At 40.3% G+C, this 24,224-nt stretch overlaps 1 protein-coding gene across 2 annotated transcripts in view; it reads left to right on the top strand.

Moving 5' to 3' along the window:
* The window catches only part of ZNF654 (zinc finger protein 654), a 38,119-nt gene extending 18,552 nt beyond the window's left edge, over positions 1–19,567 (top strand). For both annotated transcript variants that reach the window (XM_038766233.1, XM_038766234.1), the window contains 7 exons: positions 800–881; positions 1,907–2,042; positions 7,179–7,381; positions 9,370–9,509; positions 12,586–12,727; positions 13,731–16,083; positions 17,982–19,567. In XM_038766233.1, the coding sequence (XP_038622161.1) occupies positions 800–881; positions 1,907–2,042; positions 7,179–7,381; positions 9,370–9,509; positions 12,586–12,727; positions 13,731–16,083; positions 17,982–17,989 (3,064 nt within the window). In that variant the 3' untranslated portion in view covers positions 17,990–19,567. The remainder of the gene's footprint in view (positions 1–799; positions 882–1,906; positions 2,043–7,178; positions 7,382–9,369; positions 9,510–12,585; positions 12,728–13,730; positions 16,084–17,981) is intronic.
* Positions 19,568–24,224: the final 4,657 nt, after the last annotated feature.

The following is a 24,224-nucleotide window of genomic DNA, read 5'->3' as shown; positions in this document are numbered from 1 at the left end:
GGCCCATGCTGTAACCCCTAGGTTATGTTGCTTCCCAAATTCTCATGTCATTTTGTGACTTGCAACTATAAATTGGAGTTTGCGACTTGTAATCTTTTCCATGGTACCCATGTTAGATTATTTTTTGTATGGTCAGATACAAGAAAGCTGTTACATATGTTGCTGAATAATATGGTCTCTCCCCTAGTATTGGGGTCCAGTAGCACATTAATAAGTATAAAATGGTATTTGTTTGGAAATTGTTTTTTACATCTGCTCTGTGAAACAGATCAATATTGTCCACTTCTGACAGATGTGGAAGTAATTGAGGTAATTCTGGTACCGGCACTAGAGTCAATAAAGGAAATGGAGCCCAGGATTCATTTCTGTGTGATAATTTATACTATCTAATAATCTATTTTAATTTCGTTATTTCTTTGTATTTTATTTCTATTCTTCACAGAAAAAAATTGATCTGTAAGTTCATTTTTCATATCTGATATGTACATCTTGAATATTTAAGTAAAATAGGTGTTTTGTGGTTAGCACATAGTGGATATTTATGTTAATATAATTTTAGCATTCAGATTTCTTCAAGTGGAGAGTTTGTAAAGCTTGCAGACAAATACAAATACTGTGGTTATGAAATTAAGAGATGTCTTTACAGCAGCCAAAGCAAATGGAATAAAAATACTCGTATTCTGTTTGCTGTTAAGTACAATGGGATACCATGGTGCTATTATTAGAAGCTTATGAAGTGCTTAGTTGCTTTTTCATTTGTGGGCTTCCCCAAAATGTCTCACTGATTTTTTTCCTTTAGGAGTTTCTTTGAGTTGCTGCTGTTCTTTGGAAAGGACGAATTCTATGAAGAGCCACTGAAAGATATTCTTGGATCAATCCAGGTAATGCAGATTTCCAGCGGTAGTTCTATCCTTAAATTACCTCACCCATCCTTTCCTTTCTCTCCTCCCTCATCCCTTCCCACCACCCCTTGCCTTAGCAATGAGTACTAATACAGTACATTAGTTTTGGGGCAATTTTCATACCGCACCAAGTGACTGGGTCACTTGGAAGTGTGGGGAGTCCTAGCCATTGTTTGGTAGGTCTGAGTAACTCTGGTGGCAGACAGTATTTGGCAATAATAAGAATAATGCTATTTATTAAGTGTTTTGTATGTGCCAGGCACTGTACTAAGTGCCGGGGTGGATACGAGCAAATCGGGTTGGACCCGGTTCCTGTCCCACATGGGACTCACAGTCTCATTCCCCATTTTACAGATGAGGGAACTGAGGCACAGAAAAGTCAAGCGACTTGCCCAGGGTCACACAGCAGATAAGTGCAAAGCTGGGATTAGAACCTATGACCTCATGACTCAGGCCTGTGCTCTAGCCACCACGCCATGCGGCACATATTTTGGCAATCTCTGCTATAGTATGCCGAGATTGCATTTATCAAATGATTGCAGCACAACGCTATGAAAAATGCACTGAAAAAGAAATGTTCCCATTCCCATTCATCCAGAATACTGAAGAAGTCTAGGTGTTTTGTAATGTGAACTACTTAGATTGGTTGTCTCAAAGCTGAATATATTTAGGCTCCAGTAAAGTCCTGAGCATTTTTAAATACTGAAAATTTGAAGTATGCTTGTGGAATATTGTGGGTTAGCGTGGCATGTTCCAAACAGCATACTTTTGTGTACTGTGGCACCTTTTATCTTAAATTGTGTCATTGTGGAGGTGGTGTGTGTTGTGGGGGATGAAGGGACTGTCCAAAGCTGATGGCGTTAACCCCGGTGCCGGTTAAGATGCTGCCCCACAGATTTAGGGGTAGTGGGCCCACATGAGACTAACCGGTGATATATGCTCATTTTGTGATTTTATTTTTAATCTCTTGACTTTCAAAAAACTAAATGTCTTCTCTGTATTAGGAGTGCCAGAACCTCCTCAGTAGATATGGAAATGTGAATCTGGAATTGGTTACTCGAATTATTAGAGATGGTGGACCGTGGGAAGACCCGGTGTTACAAGCAGTTCTTAAAGCAAGGCCCGCCTCTCCAGATTTAGGTATTTCAGAAAACACATACTTTAAATAAACCTGCTTATGACATGCAAGGCCATTACGTGAAATGCCATTTTCTATCTGGAATACTAACATCACTTGATTTGGATGTTATCGCTTTCATATACTTTTAATCGTTTAAGGTTTCCATGGTTTGATTGTAAGAGTACTTTTAACTCCAGTTGCTCATGTAATTATCGCTTTCATACTTTTAATCGTAGAAGGTTTCCATGGTTTGATTGTAAGAGTACTTTTAACTCGAATTGCTCATGTGAGGTAATCTTGGGCACCAGTGAATGTAGTTGAAGTAGAAAGAGGAACTGAGGTATTGGAAGATCGATTTAGCCAGATGTGAAAAATTATTTCAGGAAATTAACAATCAAATAGAATTTATTTTGAGAAGTGAAAAATTGATAAGCTGACCAAAGTCAAAAAATACTTGCCTTTAAAGGTGTTATGTTTTTTAAAGCATTTGCAATATTTATATAGATTTTCTCTAAATGTCAGATTGTCTCATTGTCTACCTTGATGATAATAATAATAATAATGGCATTTGTTAAGCACTTACTATGTGCAAAGCAGTGTTCTAAGCGCTTGATGAATAGGGAATCACATTCATCTATATCGCTATCTGTTTCAGGGTAACTTTAGTGATGAAAAACTTGCCTCATTTCACTAGAGGTGGCCTGTATGATAATGTGAATATTAGTCCAATTTCTATTGACAGATGTCCACAACTGGTCCAAAATTGTATTGCTTGCAGCCTCAGGAGATAGGGAAGGCTTTGCCTTGGGAACTGACCTATGACCTCGTCCATGTTGTCACCTCATCAGAGCAGAGTTGAGTATTGCATTAAGCTTACCTGGACAGTTGAGCAGGCAATTTACATCACAGATTCTTTTGATTAGATACTAGACTTTTTATACTTGCACATGAGAACTATTCATGCCAGCTTCCTGGACAGAGAAAATACAGGAGCTGTTCAATTTTGGGGGTCTGCATGTTATTTTTATCATTATTATTGTTACTATAGTATTCATTAAGCGGTTGCTGTGTTTCAAGCACTATTCCAAGAGCCTGGGTAGATACAAGTCAATCAGGTTTGACATAGTTCCTTTCCCACATGGGGTTCAAAGTCTAAATACCTCTTCTGATAAAAATCTTAACATAGGTCCATAAAATATTCATATAGTTAATATGTCATGTTCTAAATTTAAGGCAATTAGTTTTTTCTAATTTCACAAGTTGTCCATTTAATCTGACTCTTCAGCTGATTCTCTAGACCCCTTCTGGCCCAGCTTCCTGAGCTCTTAGATGTGGCGAGAAGCAGTGTGGCTCAGTGGAAAGAGCCCGGGCTTTGGAGTCAGAGGGCATGGGTTCAGATCCCGGCTCTGCCAAGTGCCAGCTGTGTGACTTTGGGGAAGTCACTTAACTTCTCTGTGCCTCAGTTACCTCATCTGTAAAATGGGGATTAAGACTGTGAGCCTTCTGTGGGACAACCTGATCACCTTGTAACCTCCCCAGCACATAGAACAGTGCTATGCACATAGCAAGCACTTAATAAATGCCATTATTATTATTATTATTATTATTATGTATTTCTGTCCTTGGCTCTATGAAGTTACTTTATGATTTGAAAATCAGTCAAATAATCAGTGGTTTTATTGTGTGCTAACTGCGTGCAAAGCACTGTTTGAAGCACTTGGGAGAAAGCAATACAGAGGAGTTGGTACACATGTTCCCTACACACAAGGAGGTTACAGTCTAGAGAACATGACAGATCTGGAAGAATCTCACCAGGGCTTTGGAGCCTTAGAGTGAGAACTGAATTAAGGGTGTGGCGGTCATGGCTTTTATTATAAGCACATAGATATTCCCAGAGCTAGCCACAGGCATTCTTCCTCTTAGTCTCCCCTTTGCCCATTCTCATGCTTTTTCAAGGAGAAGACGCAGCAGCATGAGAAGCAGGGTGGCCAACTGGATAGAACACAGGCCTGGGAATCAGGAGGACCTGGGTTCCATCATCATCATCATCATCAATCGTATTTATTGAGCGCTTACTGTGTGCAGAACACTGTACTAAGTGCTTGGGAAGTACAAATTGGCAACAGATAGAGACAGTCCCTACCCAACAGTGGGCTCACAGTCTAAAAGGGGGAGACAGAGAACAACACCAAAAATACTAACAAAATAAAATAAATAGAATAGATATGTACAAGTAAAATAAATAAATAAATAGAGTAATAAATATGTACAAACATATATACATATATACAGGTGCGGTGGGGAAGGGAAGGAGGTAAGATGGGGGGGATGGAGAGGGGGACGAGGGGGAGAGGAAGGAAGGTGCTCAGTCTGGGGTTCCAGTCCTGGCTCCATTAATTTTCTGCTTTGTGGCCTTGGGCAATTCACTTTACTTCTCTGTGCCTCAGTTACCTCATCTGTAGAATGGGGATTAAGACTGGGAGGCCCATGTGGGACGTGGATTGTGTCCAACCTGATTAGCGTATATCTACCCCAGTGCTTAGTACAGTGCCAAGCACACAGTAAGCGCTTAACAGTTACCATAAAAACAAGAAAGAAATCAATCAATCGTATTTATTGAGCGCTTACTATGTGCAGAGCACTGTACTAAGCGCTTGGGAAGTACAAATTGGCAACATATAGAGACAGTCCCTACCCAACAGTGGGTTAACAGTCTAAAAGGGGGAGACAGAGAACAAAACCAAACATACTAACAAAATAAAATAAATAGAAGAGATATGTACAAGTAAACTAAATAAATAAATAAATAAATAAATAAATAAATAAATAAATAAATAAATAGAGTAATAAATATGTACAAACATATATACATATATACAGGTGCTTGGGGAAGGGAAGGAGGTAAGATGGGGGGGATGGAAAGGGGGACGAGGGGGAGAGGAAGGAAGGGGCTCAGTCTGGGGTTCCAGTCCTGGCTCCATTAATTTTCTGCTTTGTGGCCTTGGGCAATTCACTTTACTTCTCTGTGCCTCAGTTACCTCATCTGTAGAATGGGGATTAAGACTGGGAGGCCCATGTGGGACGTGGATTGTGTCCAACCTGATTGGCGTATATCTACCCCAGTGCTTAGTACAGTGCCAAGCACACAGTAAGCGCTTAACTGTTACCATAAAAACAGAAAGAAAGAAAAAAACAAGGGACGAAGCTACGCAGATACAGAGGACTGAGAATCTTGTCCCTGGCTCAGAACCTTCTGTGTGCCCTCATTGTACTGCGTGCTAGGAAGTGTGCTATTTTTCATAAGAATCTAAGCTTCATGCAGTCGCAGACAATGAAAACGAACTCTGGTTGAACACTTAAGAACTTTGTTTAGGCAATTTTGTAAACGGGACCAAAAAAGAGGACTTACAACATTAAAATTTGTAATCCCAGATCTCTGGAGGAAATCTAGAGAATTAAGGATGTTTGCTTTTGCCTAAAGTAACCCTTTGGATTTTATTTTGTCCGCCAATTAGGAATTGAATACGGTGCAGTAATTGCTGCCGTGTATGGTATATACACAGGAGCATTTCATTCTTTCAAATAAATCTTTTTTGTCCAGAGGATTTTAAAATCAGTATTATCCAGAAAATGGCACTTTCCATCTTGCTACCAGAGAGTGGATGCAAGAATACTTTACCGTTGCAAAGATGCCATTTGTTATTGTGTTTTGCAAAGCTGTTTGCCATTTTGACTTAGAGTTTTTTTGGTCTGTTCTGTCACCCCAGTTTGGTATTTTTTATTACCTGCTCAATTAGGGACTGCCGAAGTGGGAAAGCCAGTCGCTTTGCACTGTAATGTGTATTCTGGACTACTAATTTCAAGGAACATAAAACAGCAAAGGGCTTAAATCCTTTGATGATGAAAATAGTGGCGGGGGGAGAAAAATCAAGATGTCTAATATTATTATAATTGGTTGTAGCAGAGTCTAGGGGTGGTTAAGAAAGTCTGACTCCAGAGTTGCAGCATACTTAATAGCTAAATTGGAGAGTTGTGCCTAAGTTGCAAGGGAAGGAAGAGGAGGGTTCATACAGAAGAACCTGATAGAACACGTATGAGCAGTTAAAACTGTGTATTCAGACCCTCAATTCGCATTAGTCAGACCCCAGAACTAAAAACGGCCTCATAGTTAAGTCTGGTTTCAGGGAAAGGAGCAGCTCCAGTCACGTCCCTGGCCCACTCTTGTATTCGGTAACTCTACAGCTGGAAGCTCATGGCACTAAAAATATTAAAACAAAATCACCTCACATCAAATTAGGTGGCTCAAAAGGGATCCTTTAAGGCTCTTTGATCACCTTATCGATATCCCTAATGGAGATGCCAGAAACTTAGACCATTAGGAGATAGCCAGCGTGGCTCAGTGGAAAGAGCCCGGGCTTGGGAGTCCGAGGTCATGGGTGCTAATCCCGGCTCCACACGTGTCTGCTGTGTGACCTTGGGCAAGTCACTTAACTTCTCTGAGCCTCAGTTACCTCACCTGTAAAATGGGGATTAAGATTGTGAGCTCCATGTGGGACAACCTGATCACCTTGTATCCCCCCCAGCGCTTAGAACAGTGCTTCGCACACAGTAAGCGCTTAACAAATGCCATCGTTATTATAGCCAAGAGCCTATCAAAGCTCCGCAGCAGAAGCGAAGAGCTGAATGCGGACCGCGGAGATGTTTAGGTGACTGTTAATACTTCCCAGAGGAAAATAATTTCAGAAAGCAGCCATAAAGTATATTCCAAACTTTCCTTACTGGTTTAATAATTTAGGATTTCACTTTTAAACTAATACTTTGTAGGCCTCCAAGTTCATTTTGGTTACCAAGAAAACTTACTCTTAAGAGTCAAAAGTGTCTCCTACACTAGTTAATTGAAATTGAAGGCAATTTCAAGGAAGTATCTCTTTCATCCACCAAACAAAAGGGTGAAGAGCAGAACTCGTACGTTTTTTGTCTATGGCTAAATGCTTTTCAAAGTCTTCATTTATTTGAATATTCTTTTTATGTATAAGTTCATGCTGAGAGAAACGCATTTTAGCATATGTTTTTAAAGTAGTGCATTTGAATTGCAGATAAACCAAAATTGGGGAAGAATGCTCTAAAAATGTTAATTTTCTTTTTTTTTATTACAGTTAACAAATATTTAAGTTCTGAAAATCCATTATTCTTTGAACTGCGTGCCAGATACCTTATTGCTTGCGAGCGCATACCGGAAGCAATGGCTCTCATTAAGTCTTGCATTAATCATCCAGATATCAGTAAGGATCTGTACTTCCACCAAGCATTTTTCACCTGTTTATATATGTCACCTTTAGAAGATCAGCTGTTCCAGGAGGTAAGGTTGAATCTTAAAAAAAAAAAAAAAAAAGCAAAGCAGCAGAAACTGGATTTGGAGTGATACCCTTATATAACCCTGGGTTATAGCTTATTTCTCACTGTAGAACATCAAGGTATCAATCAATCAGTGGTATTACTGAGCACTCACTATGTGCAGAGCATTGTACCCAGCTCTTAGGAAAGTTAAATTCCACAGAGTTATAGTAGAGTCTAGGGGTGGTTAAGAAAGTCTAACTCCAATAACAAGCTTAAGTTTAGAGGTATAATAAGCAGTATGCATTTGCATATGCTTGGTTCACTTTTATTAAAAGATTGCCAATGTTTTTCATTGTACTTGAGCAATATTTAGTATATTTCAATCCTGATGAAGTGTTATGCACTAATAAAACAAGTAATGTGTTAAGACTTCCAAAAATAAGACTACCCACCTAGTTTCTCCTCTCTTTTATACTTTAGCTGCTTCCTTTGTGATAACACTAATGTAAACGATGACACTACATCATGTGAGCACTAGCATCGACTGTGAGCCCGTTGGGTAGGGACCGTCTCTATATGTTGCCAACTTGTCCTTCCCAAGCGCTTTGTACAGTGCTCTGCACACAGTAAGCGCTCAATAAATACGATTGAATGAGTGCTGGGAAGTTTTTTTCTGAGAGTAGAATACAAATGAACTTTTTTTTAAAAAAGGTTATATAAGAATTATGCAATTTTAATACTTCCCGACTCCATTCATTTTCAAAAAGTGAATTATTAAATTGCCCTCTTTGCAAACCAACACCGACGCTTAAAAAAGAAAACTGAGCCCATATGTTCATGTCTGCGAAGTAAACTTATTTTCAATGAAAAGGCAGTTTATTACTAATTTTTGTCATAATTGCAAATATGCAAATTATTTGGGGGCTATTTGAGGCAGTACAGGTAGGTACTATTTTCTGTGAAACTGTCTGGTTCTGGTGTCTGCCTGATTGACGCTGCTGCTCGGAGGTGCTAATTCTTATCTATTCTTAGCCGTTCTTTTTGGTCCTCCTTGTCTGCTAAAGTGCAAATTCGCAGAATAGCCAAATTACTGCTAAACTGCAGGCAGAAGCCTGTGGAAGAAACCTGTGATTTTAGCATCTTTCATCTCCTCTGAGAATCATTTATTTTTCTCTTCTGTGAGGACTCAGCCCCTGTTTGTTGCATTAGCAGGAGGACACTTTTAACAGTAAGGTTGAAAATAAGTTAGCCCTGCTTTCCAAATTTTTTCTTGAGATGTAGCATGTATTAATCTGATAAAGCATTAGTTTTATTAAAGCTTATCAGTGAGCCCGAGGTAGAGAGACAAGGTGGAGATAAATGAAAAACCTTGACAGCAGGTGGGCATATTTATGTCAGGATTCTTCGAGGTGGACTCTAAGACAGAAATAATAATAAGGAGGGTGATTGTTTTTCACTGCAGATTCATTTTGCACTATATGGATTCTGATCCATAAAGGAGTTTTCATTTATAACGAGTCAGTAAAGCCAACAAAATTAAATATTGGAGCACTTGGTGTGTGGAGAGAGAACCATACCAATGAGGCCCACATTAATGCTCCTTACGTCCTTGTGGAGTTGAAATTTTGAAATAGGTATAATTTAAAGTTAACATTGTTCTCGGCTATTTTCTAATGGGACGGATGCAGAGTTTTAAGTGCCCTGCTTGGAAGTGGCTTTAAATATTTCTGCCTCCCTCCATTGGTCCCCTCCCACTGGCTCGAGAGTCACATTTTGTTCCAAGAAGAATCATATATGTCTCACGACTCAGAAGTTGCCATCACCCCATCCCGAGTAGATACCTGAAAAATGACTTTAAAAAGCAATTTTAACTGAAAAAGTATAAATTCAGCATTGAAGTGTCATTTTTAACAGCTGCTGAATTTTAATAATAACGTTTAATGGAACGGTGTACCTATCTTTATGTTTGTATTTACAATGTGATGAGTTGATCTGATTCTTTCCCCATAGCATTTATTGAGGACGGACTGCAGAAATGGAATTGATATCATCTGCAATACTGAAAAAGAAGGCAAGACAACGTTGGCTTTGCAGCTCTGTGAATCATTCCTTATTCCCCAGCTTCAGAATGGGGATATGTATTGTATCTGGTAAGTTGGCTTACTTGAAAAAGTAAATAAGAATAAAACCGCTTATAGGTAAAATGGGGAAAAATAGTTTTATGTTTGAACCAAAGTTTTATTGTAAATAATTTAATTTTTTTTTTCCTCTAGGAAAGCAAAATATTACGTAACAGACACTGTTCCTACCTTCAAGGAGTTTACAATCAGAGGACTTTAGGGAATTAAGGAAAAATGTTCAAAAGTAGTTAAAAACCTTTAGACACCCAGACACAGTTTGTCTGCTAGTTGGTAGAATAGTGGCTTTCTTTGGCTCATTGTGGGCAGTGAAAGTGTCTACCAACTCTTTTAAACTGTACTCTCCCAAGTGCTTAGTACAGTGCTCTGCACACAGTAAGCACTCAATAAATATGATTGGCGGCTTGTGACGTCAAAATTTTGTTAATTTTTGGTTACCCTTTAGAGAAATACATTTTGTTTAAGGATGTCAGCTGTTTCCTGGAAAGCCATTTAAAATACTGCATCCTTAATTGAAGCTATGGCCTGGGGTCTATCTGAGGAAATGTTTCTAAATAATTCTTGAGATAAAAGACCAGCAAAATTTAGTAATATAATGAGAATATTAATGCTCTGCCAAGACTCTGTAAGCACATAGTCTGGAAATGAAAAGTAGTTGAATCGGTTTACTCTTCTACTTCATGGAGCAGTCAACCAACTTTTCATTTCCTACCATTTGGAGAAACTATTTAAATCTTATTCTGTTCAGTGCTGTAACCTTAAAAGGTTATAAGGCAAAAACACTTATTTTTCTGAATGATCTGGCAAACGGATTTAAAGAATATTTGTAATTGCATTAATAATTTTCAAGTTCATTTTCAAGTACAAACTAAGTTTAAAGTGTGTGCACGGAAAAGTATTAAGTATTAAAGAGCCTTGATAAATATGGCAAGGTTAATTTAAGTGTATCGTAAGTTTTCATTCATTCATGCAATCTTATTTATTGAGCGCTTACTGTGTGCAGAGGGAAGTACAAGTCGGCAGCGTGTAGAGATGGTCCCTACCCAACAGCGGGTTCGCAGTCTAGAAGGGGGAGACAGACAACAAAACGAAACATGTAGACAGGTGTCAAAATAGTCAGAATAAATAGAATTATAGCTATATGTCCATCATTAACAAAATAAATAGAATAGTAAATATGTACAAGTAAAATAGAGTAATAAATATGTACAGATATATAGAAGTACTCTGTACAGATATATGCAAGTGCTGTGGGGAGGGGAAGGAGGTAGGGAAGAGGGGGAATGAGGAGGAGGAGAGGAAAAAAGGGGGCTCAGTCTGGGAAGGTCTCCTGGAGGAGATGAGCTCTCAGTAGGGATTTGAAGGGAGGAAGAGAGCTAGCTTGGCGGATTTGTGGAAGGACGGCATTCCAGGCCAGGGGAAGGACGTGGGCAGGGGGTCGATGGTGGGACAGGCGAGAACGAGGTACAGTGAGGAGGTTAGCGGCAGAGGAGCAGAGGGTGCGGGCTGGGCTGGAGAAGGAAAGAAGGGAGGTGAGGTGGAGGGGGGCGAGGTGATGGACAGCCTTGATGCCGAGGGTGAGGAGTTTTTGCTTGATTCGTAGGTTGACAGGCAACCACTGGAGATTTTTGAGGAGGGGCGTGACATGCCCAGAGCGTTTCTGCACAAAGATGATCCAGGCAGGAGTGTGAAGTGGGGAGAGACAGGAGAATGGGAGATCAGAGAGGAGGCTGATGCAGTAATCCAGTCGGAGTAAAATGAGTCATCTATATAAATATGAAGAAAATGGTTTAGACCAAAGAATTTTGATTTTTTTATTTCCTTGAGCCCTAATATGGCAAAACGCAACCTAATCTGCAGTATCACATTTTTATAAAGATGACAATTGACCTTGTTTTTACCTACCTTTTAAGTTCCCATTGCCTTTCCTTAGAAGGCTTGAAAGACCTAAAGTGTCTTCTGTTCATTTGTAGGTCACACAATGGAAAACTATCTCTCTGATTTCTTGTTTCTTTTAAGTACTCTATTTTTTTTTACCTCCAGGATTTTATTAACAATCTATTCATTTCGTAAATGTTAACTTTAAATTCCAGTTCTTATTGACGTGTCAGTGGCTCTTTTTGTTTTAATTTTCCTTTGAGTGGAAACTGCAGTTGATTCTTTACTAGCAAGCTGTACAAAAGTTGTACCAGGCTGTTATTCTTAAACACGAATGTTAGTCTCTGGAACTTAGTACGTACTCTTGTTCAAAAGAGGCCTACTTTTCTTTGACATATTCAGTGGTTTAATGATTTAAAGATTGAAGATTTGATCAACTTGGGCTTTTGATTTAGTGCCAAATCTTTGTGTGTGTGTGTGTGTGTGTGTGTGTGTGTGTGTGTGTGAGAGAACATCTGTCCTTCACACTTGAAGAAGAAGCCACTGATGATGAAATTCACTTGTGGATTTGTGACTGAAAAGACCAGTGTGGGGCCAAGTCCCAGCCACACTATGTGTGCACAAAAGCTGAGCGTCATGGTGCTGTGGGGTGGATTGTTTTCAGAGTTTGTATCGCTATCCTTATGGAGCTTTTGCTTCAACAAAACCACTCCTTTTCACTCCTTTTTCTTGGTCAGTGAACCACTGCTATAGGATAGCCTAGTGGAAAGAGCATGGGCTTTGAAATCTTAGGACCTGGCTTCTGATCTGGGCTCCATCACTTGCCTGTTGTGTTATTCTGGGCAAATGACTTGAATTCTCAGCAGCTCAGTTTCCCCATCTGTAAAATGGAATTCAATGCCTGTTCTCCATCCTACCTAGGCTGTGAGCCCCATGTTGGGCAGGGACTGTGTCTGGTCAAATTATGTTAATATCCATCCTAGAGCTTAGTACAGTGCTTGGGCACATATTGAGTGCTTGTCAAGTGCCACAATTATAATTTTTATCCCAAGCAAGCTAATTAAGCTTAACATTTAATCATAAGCTTGGGATTTATTTTTAGATCTACAAGTACTGATTCTTAAAGGTCAATTAATTTGAAGAACACTTCTTACTTAAGAATCAAAGCTCTCTACTAGACAACATTTTAAAAATATTTTCTTATTTACAGGGACTTGATCTTTATTTGGAGTAAACTACAGCTCAAAGCCAACCCATCAAAACAAGTTTTTGTAGATCAATGCTACCAACTTTTAAGAACGGCAACTAACGTGAGAGTCATTTTCCCTTTCATGAAAGTCATTAAAGATGAAGTAAGTCGGGATGTATTTTTATCTTATATTGTGCATTTGAAATGATTGTTGCTTTACTCTGGTGAGTTGAACATTCCGGAAGGAAACAGAGTCACCTTAGAGTAGACTAGGATAAGGCCTAATGAAGACCCGATGATCTTTTCCTTTGACGTAAGGATATTAAGGGAGAGAATTAGAATGGATAGAAAACATAGCAATTCCTGTCTACTTGTGAAATTCATTCTTTCATTCAATCCGCTTGGTAGGCTGTTGTTTTAAAACACCTGGAAGTGGATTTACCCATCTAAAAAATCTTTTTTTAACTGAATAAGCATTTGCTTACATGTTTACGTTAACCCAAGTATGTAGAAAGAATAAGATCCGGAGGTTTCTCAAAGTTCTTCCGTAGCTTTAATTTTAGTCCAAGGTTCAAAGGAAGGAAAGTATGCCTCTTTAAATGTGAGACTATTTCTCGAAGATGATTTATATTATGTATGGGGATCCCCTGTTAGAAGGAACACCCTCCTACACCTCTTTCACAACGGTTCTGTTGACTTTTAATGCTGGTATTTCTTATGGCCCTCTAACTGGAAAAGTTTACTTTGGCTTCAGCACCTCCCTCCCTTCCTCACCCAATCTCTCAAACTTTGAAGTTCCTTGACTGATTCCAGTAGCAAGATTAAAGTCCACTTCGTTTTCGAATTAGATGAGAACTGATCTGTTTAACAATAGATGCCCTAATGACAAATCTCTTGTCCTGTCTTTTTAGCATAAGATGTCCTTTTCTGGAAAACACTTCAAAAATTAAGTTTTTTCATATGTGCTCAGTGCCTTAACATCTAAGTCAAAATCTTTTGCTATTGGTACATTATTCACATTGTTTTTGATCAGAAATTGGAATTTGATTGTGGACATGCAGTTCAGTGGCCTCAATGCCAGCTTTCTTAGAGATGGAGGCATTTTCATAAAATGGGAAGAAAAAATGCTTTTATTCATTGTTGTTTTTTTTCCACCCCTGTCTCAGGTTGAGGTTGAAGGCTTGCAGATATGTGTGGAAATATGTGGGTGTGCTTTGCAGTTGGACCTTCGTGATGATCCAAACACTAAATGTCTGATTTATAAAACTATTGCAAACTTTCTGCCAAATGATTTGGAAATCCTCAGGATTTGTGCCCTCTCAATATTTTTTCTGGAGCGCTCCTTGGAATCCTATTACACTGTTGAACATCTCTATAAACGTCCAGATGAAGAGTATAATGAACGTACTAGTTCTGTCCAGAATCGTGTACGTTTTGAATTGCTTCCAATTTTGAAAAAGGGATTGTTTTTTGACCCTGAATTTTGGAATTTCATAATGATTAAGCAAAATTGCGCGGCACTGTTGAGGGATAAGTCGGCTGTTGGGTTTTTAAATGAAAATACACTGGAGCATGCATCTGGTAATCCAGAAAAGGCAGTGGAGCAGCAGGCTTTGGATGAAGATCTTACCCCTGTTAATGACCTGAGCAGTGGTGAATTCGATCCTGAGGATGTCTCGAGAGTCCCTTCTGGAGGTCACGGAAATGCCAAGAAAAACTTCGCAATGCTCGGTGCTTCCAAAGTAGACCATAACGTCCCAAGACATCGCTGCGTGCTGTGCAACAGAGAGTTTTTAGGGGGCCACATAGTGAGACATGCCCAGGCTCACCAGAAAAAGGGCAGTTTTTCATGTGTAATATGTGGTAGGAAGTTCAGAAACCGAGGACTTATGCTGAAACATTTAAGGAATCACGTCAAAAAAATACAAAGACAGCACCTTGCAGCACTTGAACAGGAGACTCCGGAACTTCCCGTTGTGGAAGAAATGAATTGTCCCGATGCTTCTGTCTCCTTCGAGAATGGCAAATGTGATAGTTCCAAAGATCAGGAAATGGAGACTGCTGTAGCCTCAGATGACGAAAACGGAGCGGAGGAAATCCCTGAACAAGTGGCCAAAGTCATCAGTGATCCGGTGTGTGAGCCGGAGGATGTCGTGCAAAACGGCAGTCACGAGAGCTCTTTAAATGATGCCTCCGAGTCGCCTTTGAACTTGGAAACGTTACCTGAGTGTGAAGATGATGATGATGATGATGATGATGATGATGACTATGACCCGAATAGGGAGTCTCTGGTGCTTAATAAAGTAAATGGGGTCCTTTGTACTCCAACTGATTTCGACGTTACGGATCAACAAGGCAACTTCAAGTGTCCTGCCAGTGGGTGTGTTCGAATATTTAAGAAAATCAGATTTCTGAACAAACATGCCCGGAAAGCCCATCCAGCTGATTTCAAAGTGCAACAGCATATAATGAAGTGGAACAAAGGAAAATGCCGGTTTTGCCAGAGGAAATTTGCAGATTCCCAACATTTTATAGATCACCTAAAGAGGCACATATATCCAAATGTATTCTTTTGTTTACATTTTAACTGTAATCAGAGATTTAAGCTGTCCACTGAGCTGGCAGAGCATACAAAGAGCCACAGTGCTTTTAAGGCTCAGTGTCATTTTCCAGAGTGCTGTGAGCTCTTTGAAGAGCTTCCTTTACTATACGAACACGAGGCTAAGCATTACTTAAATCAAACCCCAGAACCTTCTGCCGAAACAAGCGAAAACAACATTTTTGCCGCGCTTTCGGAATCGCCCCTTGAGCATCAGGAAAAGGACTCAACTGGCAGTGAAAAAGAAACTGTTGATCTGCCAGTTCCTACTTGGAAATCAAGGAAAGACTCTACCGAACCAAAGACGTACATTCAGTGTTTTGAGAAGAAGACACACGGCATAGTTCAGAATGGGAGTGAAAATTCTTCTGATGTTGCTGCTCCAGATTTCAGCTTGCTAGACCAAAAGATGCCTGTTGCAGAGCCAAATTCTGAAAATAGTGGTGTCATTAATGACCAGCTGGTCAATGGGCACAGCGAATTAGAGCAGACGTCTTTAGTTTCAACAGATGCTGCTTTGAAAGGGGAGACGAGCGTGGCAAGGACAGAGAATGGTTCCGTTTTGCCGAATGTTGAGGATGTACCCCAAGAACCGAGTGCCCCGGTAGTGTCTCAGTCACCTTTCAAACCAAATCTGACAACTGAAAATACTTCATATGGTTTAATTGTCACAAAGCCATATGTCAGGCCTTTGCCTCCCAGTTACCTAGATGAACGGTACATTAGTATGCCAAAACGCAGAAAAACTCTGACTGATAAAGTAGATGCCCATTCTGAGCAAGATAAAGTTTGTAACAAATCAGTGGAGAGGTTTAGATGTGGCAACTGCCTGAATATCTACTGTAACTCAGAAGCACTTGAGGCTCATCTTGCACAAAAAAAATGTCAAGCGCTCTTTGGATTCGATTCGGACGATGAAAGTAAGTAGTCGTATATTTTTGTGGTTACGTCTAGGGGAACAGGGCACAGCAGGAATGGAAAACAGAAGGGCCCCGGGTTGAAGTGAAACCCAGACAATAACAGCGATCGATCAATCGGGGTACTTAATGACTGCTTTTTGGATGCAGAACTGATGGACTCCAGGAGCCTACAGCCTAGAGAAAAAGACAGACACTAAAATACATTATGGATATGTTCATCAGTCAGTATTTGAGCGCTTACTCTGTACAGAGTACTGTACAAGCACTTGGGAGAGTACGGTGTAACAATATAAGAAACCCATTCCTTGCCCACAATCATCATCATCATCATCAATCGTATTGAGCACTTACTATGTGCAGAGCACTGTAGTAAGCGCTTGGGAAGTACAAATTGGCAACATATAGAGACAGTCCCTACCCAACAGTGGGCTCACAGTCTAAAAGGGGGAGACAGAGAACAAAACCAAACATACTAACAAAATAAAATAGACTAGATATGTACAAGTAAAATAAATAAATAAATAGAGTAATAAATATGTACAAACATATATACATATATACAGGTGCTGTGGGGAAGGGAAGGAGGTAAGAAGGGGGGGATGGAGAGGAGAACAAGGGGGAGAGGAAGGAAGGGGCTCAGTCTGGGAAGGCCTCCTGGAGGAGGTGAGCTCTCAATAGGGCCTTGAAGGGAGGAAGAGAGCTAGGTTGGCGGATGGGTAGAGGGAGGGCATTCCAGGCCCGGGGGATGACGTGGGCCCGGGATCGATGGCGGGACAGGCGAGAACGAGGCCTAACGGTGAGGAGATTAGCAGCAGAGGAGCGGAGGGTGTGGGCTGGGCTGGAGAAGGAGAGAAGGGAGGTGAGGTAGGAGGGGGCGAGGTGATGGACAGCCTTGAAGCCCAGGGTGAGGAGTTTCTGCCTGATGCGCAGATTGTTTGGTAGCCACTGGAGATTTTTGAGGAAATGAGATTACTGTCTAGAGGGGAAGACGGACATGAATGTAAAGAAATCACAGATATCTGCACAGGTCCTGTGGGGCTGGGAGGGGGTGATTGAGAAAAGGGAGCAAGTCAGGGCGACAGAAGGGAGTTGAAGAGAAGAAAAGAGGGTTTAGCGAAGGGAAGGCCTTTGGGAGGAGACGTGCCTTCGGTAGGGCTTTGAAGCGGAGAGAGTAACTATCTGTCAGATAAGTGCCGTGGGTCTGAAGGTGATCTGCGGTCCTCTCTCCTCTCTTGGCAATTGTGTCCAGCACAGTTACTCCACCACTCTGCCCTCTCCCCGTGGATAACAACTGATACGGGGAACTGTCTCCTTTTCCCCGTGTCCTCCTTCCTTCTGTCTCTCCCACCCTTCCTCCTTCCCTCTTCCTGGTGGTCCCTCAGGCTCTGACCCTCTTGCCTTGCCTATGTGACCCTTGTCACACCCCCTCCTACCTCTTTCCTCCTGGCCTCTGTCTCCGCTCCCTGATACTCCCATGCTCTCCTACTGCTTCCACACTGGCTGCCCCAGGTTCTGATTGTAGTAAAACAGAAAGCAAGTACAAGCGAGCCATCATCACAGAAATGACAGTAGATGCCATTGTGTCACACTGTAAAGACCAGTGAAGTTGAACCTTCTGGAAAAAGTAGACATAGCTAAACATGAATTTTTACAGAGTAGCATTCAGGAAAGCAAAGTTTTACCTTTATTCATTATTGTCAGCAACAGAACATTTCTAGACTGTGAGCTCCTTATTGGGCAGGGAACGGCTGCTAATTCTGTTCTGTTGTATTCCCCCAAGTGCTTTAGTGCAATGCTCTGCACATAGTAAGTGTTCAATAAATACAATCGAGTGATTGATTGAAGGGTCAGTTTTGTTTGAGGAAAACTGCAATTAACAGGTATATTCTGTTTTACAGGTGCCTGATAAAACGTTGCAGAAAAATGTAAAGGAGTGGTGTGAAAAAAAAAAAAAAACACTGAAAAGATGCATCATCAGTTTGCTGTTTCCCAGATGGCCTTAAACATAGAGCGGTCTCAGATTACTAAAGAAAAATATGACTTTGCTAAAAGACAAAGCACATTTTCCAGAATGAACTCAGAGTGGAAATGTGCAGGTTTGACTCTTAGGAGGGTTGCTACAAAGTCCCCAAAGTACCAGTTATCCAGAAAACCACAAGAAGTACCAATTTATTGATCTGAACACAGCAGCACAGTCAGTTATCTATTAGCTCCTCATTCCAGAATCAGCTGAATAGCCAGAGAAGAATAGTTGTTGCCTTACAGAAAGAAAAATGATTACTACCTGTATAAATGTGTTTTTTTTTTTTAAAAAAAAGGAACTAAAAAAACTATTTTATAACAAGGGATTCTCTTTCTTTTTTTTTTTCCTTTTGCATGCTCACAGGATAATTTTACTCTTTGTCAAGAGGCACTTGAAATAAGGGTGTGGTGTGGTTAAAAATTGATAAAGGAGAGTAAAGCTCGATTCGGCTGTTGTATTCCATTTCAGATGTGGAGTTGATACAAGCCACATGTTTTCAGAAAATAACATGGACAGCTCGGTGACATCAAAAGGTTTACAAATTGAATTTGAAGAAATGGAGGGCAAAATGTGTCTAACAAATAAAATTGCCTTTTTGGTAACAAGGTACGATTGAACTAAAAACAGCAGTGCTATTTGAACAGGAAAAATTAATAACAGTGAGTCTGTGGGGAAAAAATATCGGGAAATCCAACATAGGCAAAGTGGATGCTAATCAGCAGGAAAACCGCATTGCTGATTGTCATGCAATATGCGTGAAAATGAAGTAGCACCAGAGTTTGGAAGCTCCATATGTGCTGTCAGTCAATTGTATTAAGTACTTACTACTGTTGGCAGAGCACTGTACTAAGCGCTTGGGAGAATACAATACAGTCACGTGATACAATCCCTGCCCTCAATACGTTTACCAAGCATGAAGATATTTATTTGTTAGGGTGAGTTCAACAATGGCCTATCATTTTTAAAATCTGCTTATTTAAAATGTGTTGGGTTGTATCAGGAAACCATCAGTCTAATTTAATCACGATTAAAAATACATCCTTAAAATCCTTTCTTCAGCACTCAACGTAATCCTAAATTCAATTTTCGAAATATCTATCTTTGCCGCTTGTTACAGAAATGAAAAGAATATTACTAACAACAGGCACAGTGTCTGCTGCAACTAATAGTGTTCCTAAGAAAGATCCCCCAGAAATTAAGAGGGATCTTAATTAATGGACTCCCAGGTGACTCCTAGTATAAGTAGGTTTCTTGAATCCGAGTTACTGAGAATAAGGAGTTTGTACTTTCCTATTCACAGTAAAATGATAAAGACCGAGACCCACATACCAAAAATTCACCAGCAAAATCTTCTTAGGAATCATTGTTATCAGTAAATACATTTTTCACATTATTTTAACGGTATTTAAGTACTTACTGTGCCAGGCACTGTACTAATCACTGGGATAGATACAAGCTAATCAGGCCGGACACTGTCCATGTCCCACGTGGGGCTCACAGTCTAAATCCCCATTTTACAAATGAGGAAACTGAGGCACAGAGAAATTAAGTGACTTGCCCAAGGTCACTCAGCAGGCAAGTGGCAGAACAGGAGGGTCCTCCAAGTCCGAGGCCTGTGTTCTTTCTACTAGGCCATGTTGCTTCACGTGTGGAAGGTGGCATCGATTGACTGATTCATCCATCTATTCAGTCGTCTTTATTGAGCGCTTACTGTGTGCAGAGCACTGTACTAAGCGCTTGGGAAGTACAGGTCGGCAAAATATAGAGTCCCTACCTAACAACGGGCTCACAGTCTAGAAGGGGGAGGCAGACAACAAAACAAAACATGGAGACAGGTGTCAGAATCGTCAGAACAAATAGAAATACAGCTATAGTAGCTGCTAACCTAATAGCAGTTAACAATTTGAGGGGCTTTTAGGAAGGGACGTAACATTCATATTTCTTTCTTTCTGGGTGGGCAGAGTTTCCCGTTGTAAATGACAGGTGAGCTTTGGCCCCGAGTCTTCGGGACTGAAAACCTGTGGGGAGGCCTCGATGATAGTCGATAGTGGGTTTTATGCCACACCGCCACTTTCACTTTCTCTTCCCTTTCAGCTGTGTTTCTGCTGGGACCCGGAGTGCATTGAGTAGGTGGGCTGGGGTGCAGGACATAGTGAACAATATGCAGAGGTGCCGTTTACAGCCGTTTACTTGCAAGCCTAATTTACAACCAAACTGACCGGAGCGCAGTGCCGATATTGTGAGGTAGAATTATACCCTGGCGGGTTGTTCTTTTCTCAGCCTCTTTAGCAACTGTGCCTATTTTTCAGGACTCCTGTTGGGGTCACAGAATGCCCTAGTCGGTGTTCTCTCAGAAACCACCCCCCTCATTGGCATAGCTCCGGCAGAAAGATAGACCATCCCTGGAGGGGACAGAAATCAGCGTTAACGAAATGTAAGAATCGTGAGTCTATCCTGCGGATGAAGAAAATACCTTGCTAGCTCTAGGATTAGGCATAAAATATGGTTCGGCTTGAGTAGACCACAGAGGTCCGCTTGTTTAATGTGAAAGGGGCAAGAGAAGGACGTCTCGAACCCATCAGATCGAAGCTTTGTTTGCAACACTAACGAAACATTCACGTTTGGGAGGAGCAGATTTAATTGTGTAGATTTTCTGCCCGACGCTTTGTGGCACAACCTGGGCTACTTTTTTTTTTATCATTTTCTTTCAACTGCAGGTGAGTGAAACCAAATGCACCACCAGGTAATACTTTGCGAAGCTGCTGGTTTGCCACCTACCTTGGGTGCAGAGGCATTTTTGGAAAATTAAGCTCTTAGCTAGCATTTTTTGCAGGAGGAAGATGGAAGAATATAATTCCAAATATCATGCTGTTGGGAATCCTTGGAAAATTAATACTGTACCTGTAGGGAAAACCAAAGTATACTCAATTATTGGTCTGTATGTATTTGAGGGGTGGTGAGAAAGGGAGGGAGGGAAAACCGGACTGCTCCCTATGAATTGCTTAAAATTTGGGCACCAAAGAACACTTAATTACCACACTTCAGAATCTATTTTTAAACGTCTCCGTTTTTAGAAGTGCCCTTACAATGTACGTTCAAGATTCATTACAAAGAGTCACTCGTCCACTAATGAATTTTAGTTTTCTAAGCTAGGAATGCCGTGAGCAATGTCTCTCCTTCGGGATCTGTAGTTCATTTGGAACCTTGCATTAAATCCCATTACAGAAAGCTTTAAAATAGGTTTCTTTTTTGAGTTACTGTACAATTATTGACATAATGACCAGATGTATAATTTATCGCATTTGCAGTAAAGTGATTACTTCTGATTAAAAATATGTGTTACCCACTTCCCCAACCGTTTGAGTCTCGTAGTTATAGGTTTTATCCCAAGGGCTTTGGATGTCACTTCCATTTGTGTGTGGTAAACAGAAAATGCAAATTATTCTGGAGGATGTGGAATTGAAGCTAATTGTAAATGTAATTTTTAAAACTAATTTTTGAAAGCTTTCTCTTTAAAAAAATACTTTTGCAAATACGTGGAGTATACGGTTTTGAAATTTGTATTAAAGGTATACTTGCATTATAGAATTATGTATGCTTTTAAATATTTCATCCTGAAGTAACTTTTGTCATTTTTAAGGCTCATAAAAGTTCTGAGTGTTGTAGTTTTGTGGGAGGAAAAGGGGCAGTACTTTTTACCTTTGAGGCACCTTCATGTTCAGCTGTTTAATCTTCTTGTTTAATCTTTCTATCTTGGGAGAGAGAGTCTTAAATGGGCAGAACCATTATTCTCTGCACATGGTTTGCCAAGATCCTGCAAATAGCAAATATAAAAGGATGCTGCTAGTATATTATGTGAAGCAAAATTGGTCACATCTGTGGGAAAGGTCACTGGTACTTTGGGCATTTAGCCATATTCATTTTTTAAAGGACTACCAATTGTATATGAGTGGATAATTTATAAATTAAAATGGTGATTTCTCAAATCACACTGAAGGTTCAGCTGTACTCGTTTTAACTTTTTGTTTTACTATCAGTGGTATGGATGGAAAACCTAAAGGGTGATAGTGTTTATTTTTTAATTTATTTGGTACTGTATAACGCCTTTTCTGATTGACTAAATGCAGTATATGCATTTTAGAACTCTATATTAATTTGTAAGAGATATTACAGTTCAGCAAGAAACTTGTGCTTCCTTGTTGAATGTTAAATTATTTTACTTTGCGTTTTAAAAGAGTACAAATTAAAACTGAGCCATCGAACTGCAATAAATCAACAGTAGTGTTTCATTTAAAAAAAAACTTTTTGTACTGTACATAGGTTTGTTCAATAAAACATTGTCCTTGTTGTTATAAAGTGTTTAATTTTATGTAGAGTTGGGCCTCCAAAAGCTATTGGGGTATGCATTTCTTCTGGCAAATACAGCAAAGTATTGTTCATGTTTGAGGTATTTCTGAACAGTGAAAGTTTCGGGGTATTTTGATTTAACATGCTTGCCTGTTTAGTGAATGGGTGCTGAACAAGTTTTGAAGAATAGCTAAGTGAAAACTGAAAGGAGAAGGATTAGGCTGAGAGGGCTGTTGTCATGGCATTATAAGTTTAATCACCTACATTTTTTTTGAAATTTAAGGACTTCACAATCATTTAACAGTATTTACAATGTGAATTGTAAAAATAATTTGTACATTAATTGGAAAATGAGAACATAATGAAGAAATGAAAGGTACCTGGGGGCAATTTGAGAAAGCAATTTAAAAAGTATCTAAATGATTTTGGAAAATAAGATTTATTATTCCCATACAGCAGATTTTTTTAAGGTATATGAAAATGAATGACCTCCCACCCCAGCCAAATAGTGTATCAGGACAGTGGCAATCGGATGCTCGAAGGAACCGTGAGCCCCTTGTGGGACGGAAACTGCATCCGATGTGCTTTCACTGTGTCTACCTCAGTACTGAGCACGGTGCTTTTTTAAAAATTATTATTATGGTCCTTGTTAAGCTCTTACCATGCGCCAAGCATTGTTCTCAGCGCTGGGATAGATAAAACGTAAGCAGGTTGGACACCGTCCCCGTCCCACGTTGGGCTCACGCTCTTAATCCCCATTTTGTACAAATGAGGTAACTGAGGCGCAGAGAAGTGAAGTGACTTGCCCAAGGTCCCATTGCAGACATATGGCAGAGCCAGGATTAGAACCCAAGTCCTTCTGAGTCCCAGGCCTGTGCTGTGTCCACTAAGCCACGCTGCTTATCCTTTTTCTGCTTTTTAATATTTTTGTCAAGTGCTTACTGTGTGTCAACCACTGTTCTAAGCACTGGGTTAGCTACAAGTTAATCAGGTGGGACACGATCCTTATCTCACATGGTTCTCACAGCCAAGTAGGGATAATAGGAATTAAATCCCCATTTGGCATTAGTAGGGACTGAAGCACAGAGCAGTGAAGTGACTTACCCCAGGTCACACAGCAGGCAATTGGTCGTCCTCGGGCTCCCAGGCTTTACCCGCTAGGCCATGCCGCACAGTTGTGATCAATCAATCAATCAACGGTATTTATTGAGCTCTTACTAGGTACAGTGTGCTGTACTACGCACCTGGGAGAGTACGAGACGACACGATCAGCAGACGCAGTCCCTGCCCATAACAATATGTTGCCAATTTGTACTTCCCAAGCGCTTAGTACAGTGCTCTGCACATAGTAAGCGCTCAATAAATACGATTGATGATGAGCAAGCTTTCGGCCCGGGGGGTTGTATTGTTCTAACAGTCCTGGCTAAGTGGATATTCATTGGATCCAGTAATGGCTTTGTGTATTTTTAGGCTATCGATGTTACAACAGGGTAGTGATCTTGTTAGAGTAAAAAGTAATTATAGGGCACGTGTGTTGTGATAAAATGGTTCCTGAGTAATTGGTTATACTGAGACTAGGAGTTGGAAGCTCAGGGAACAGTGGTGCAGTAAGCGCTGTGACCTAATCGTTCCAGATAGTTGCCTTTCCCTCTCCCCAACCACCAGTCATATATTCTAATTAGAACTTCCGACAACTTCTCCCGTCTATGTTTTGGATGCCTAAGGAGAAACTTTTCCGCATGATACTCTTCCACCTGCGTCCAACTGTATT

Source organism: Tachyglossus aculeatus, chromosome 24 (assembly GCF_015852505.1).
Source record: "Tachyglossus aculeatus isolate mTacAcu1 chromosome 24, mTacAcu1.pri, whole genome shotgun sequence".
Lineage (NCBI taxonomy): Eukaryota > Metazoa > Chordata > Mammalia > Monotremata > Tachyglossidae > Tachyglossus > Tachyglossus aculeatus.
The sequence above is the reverse complement of the archived record's forward strand: the minus strand, read 5'-3'. Positions and strand labels throughout refer to the sequence as shown.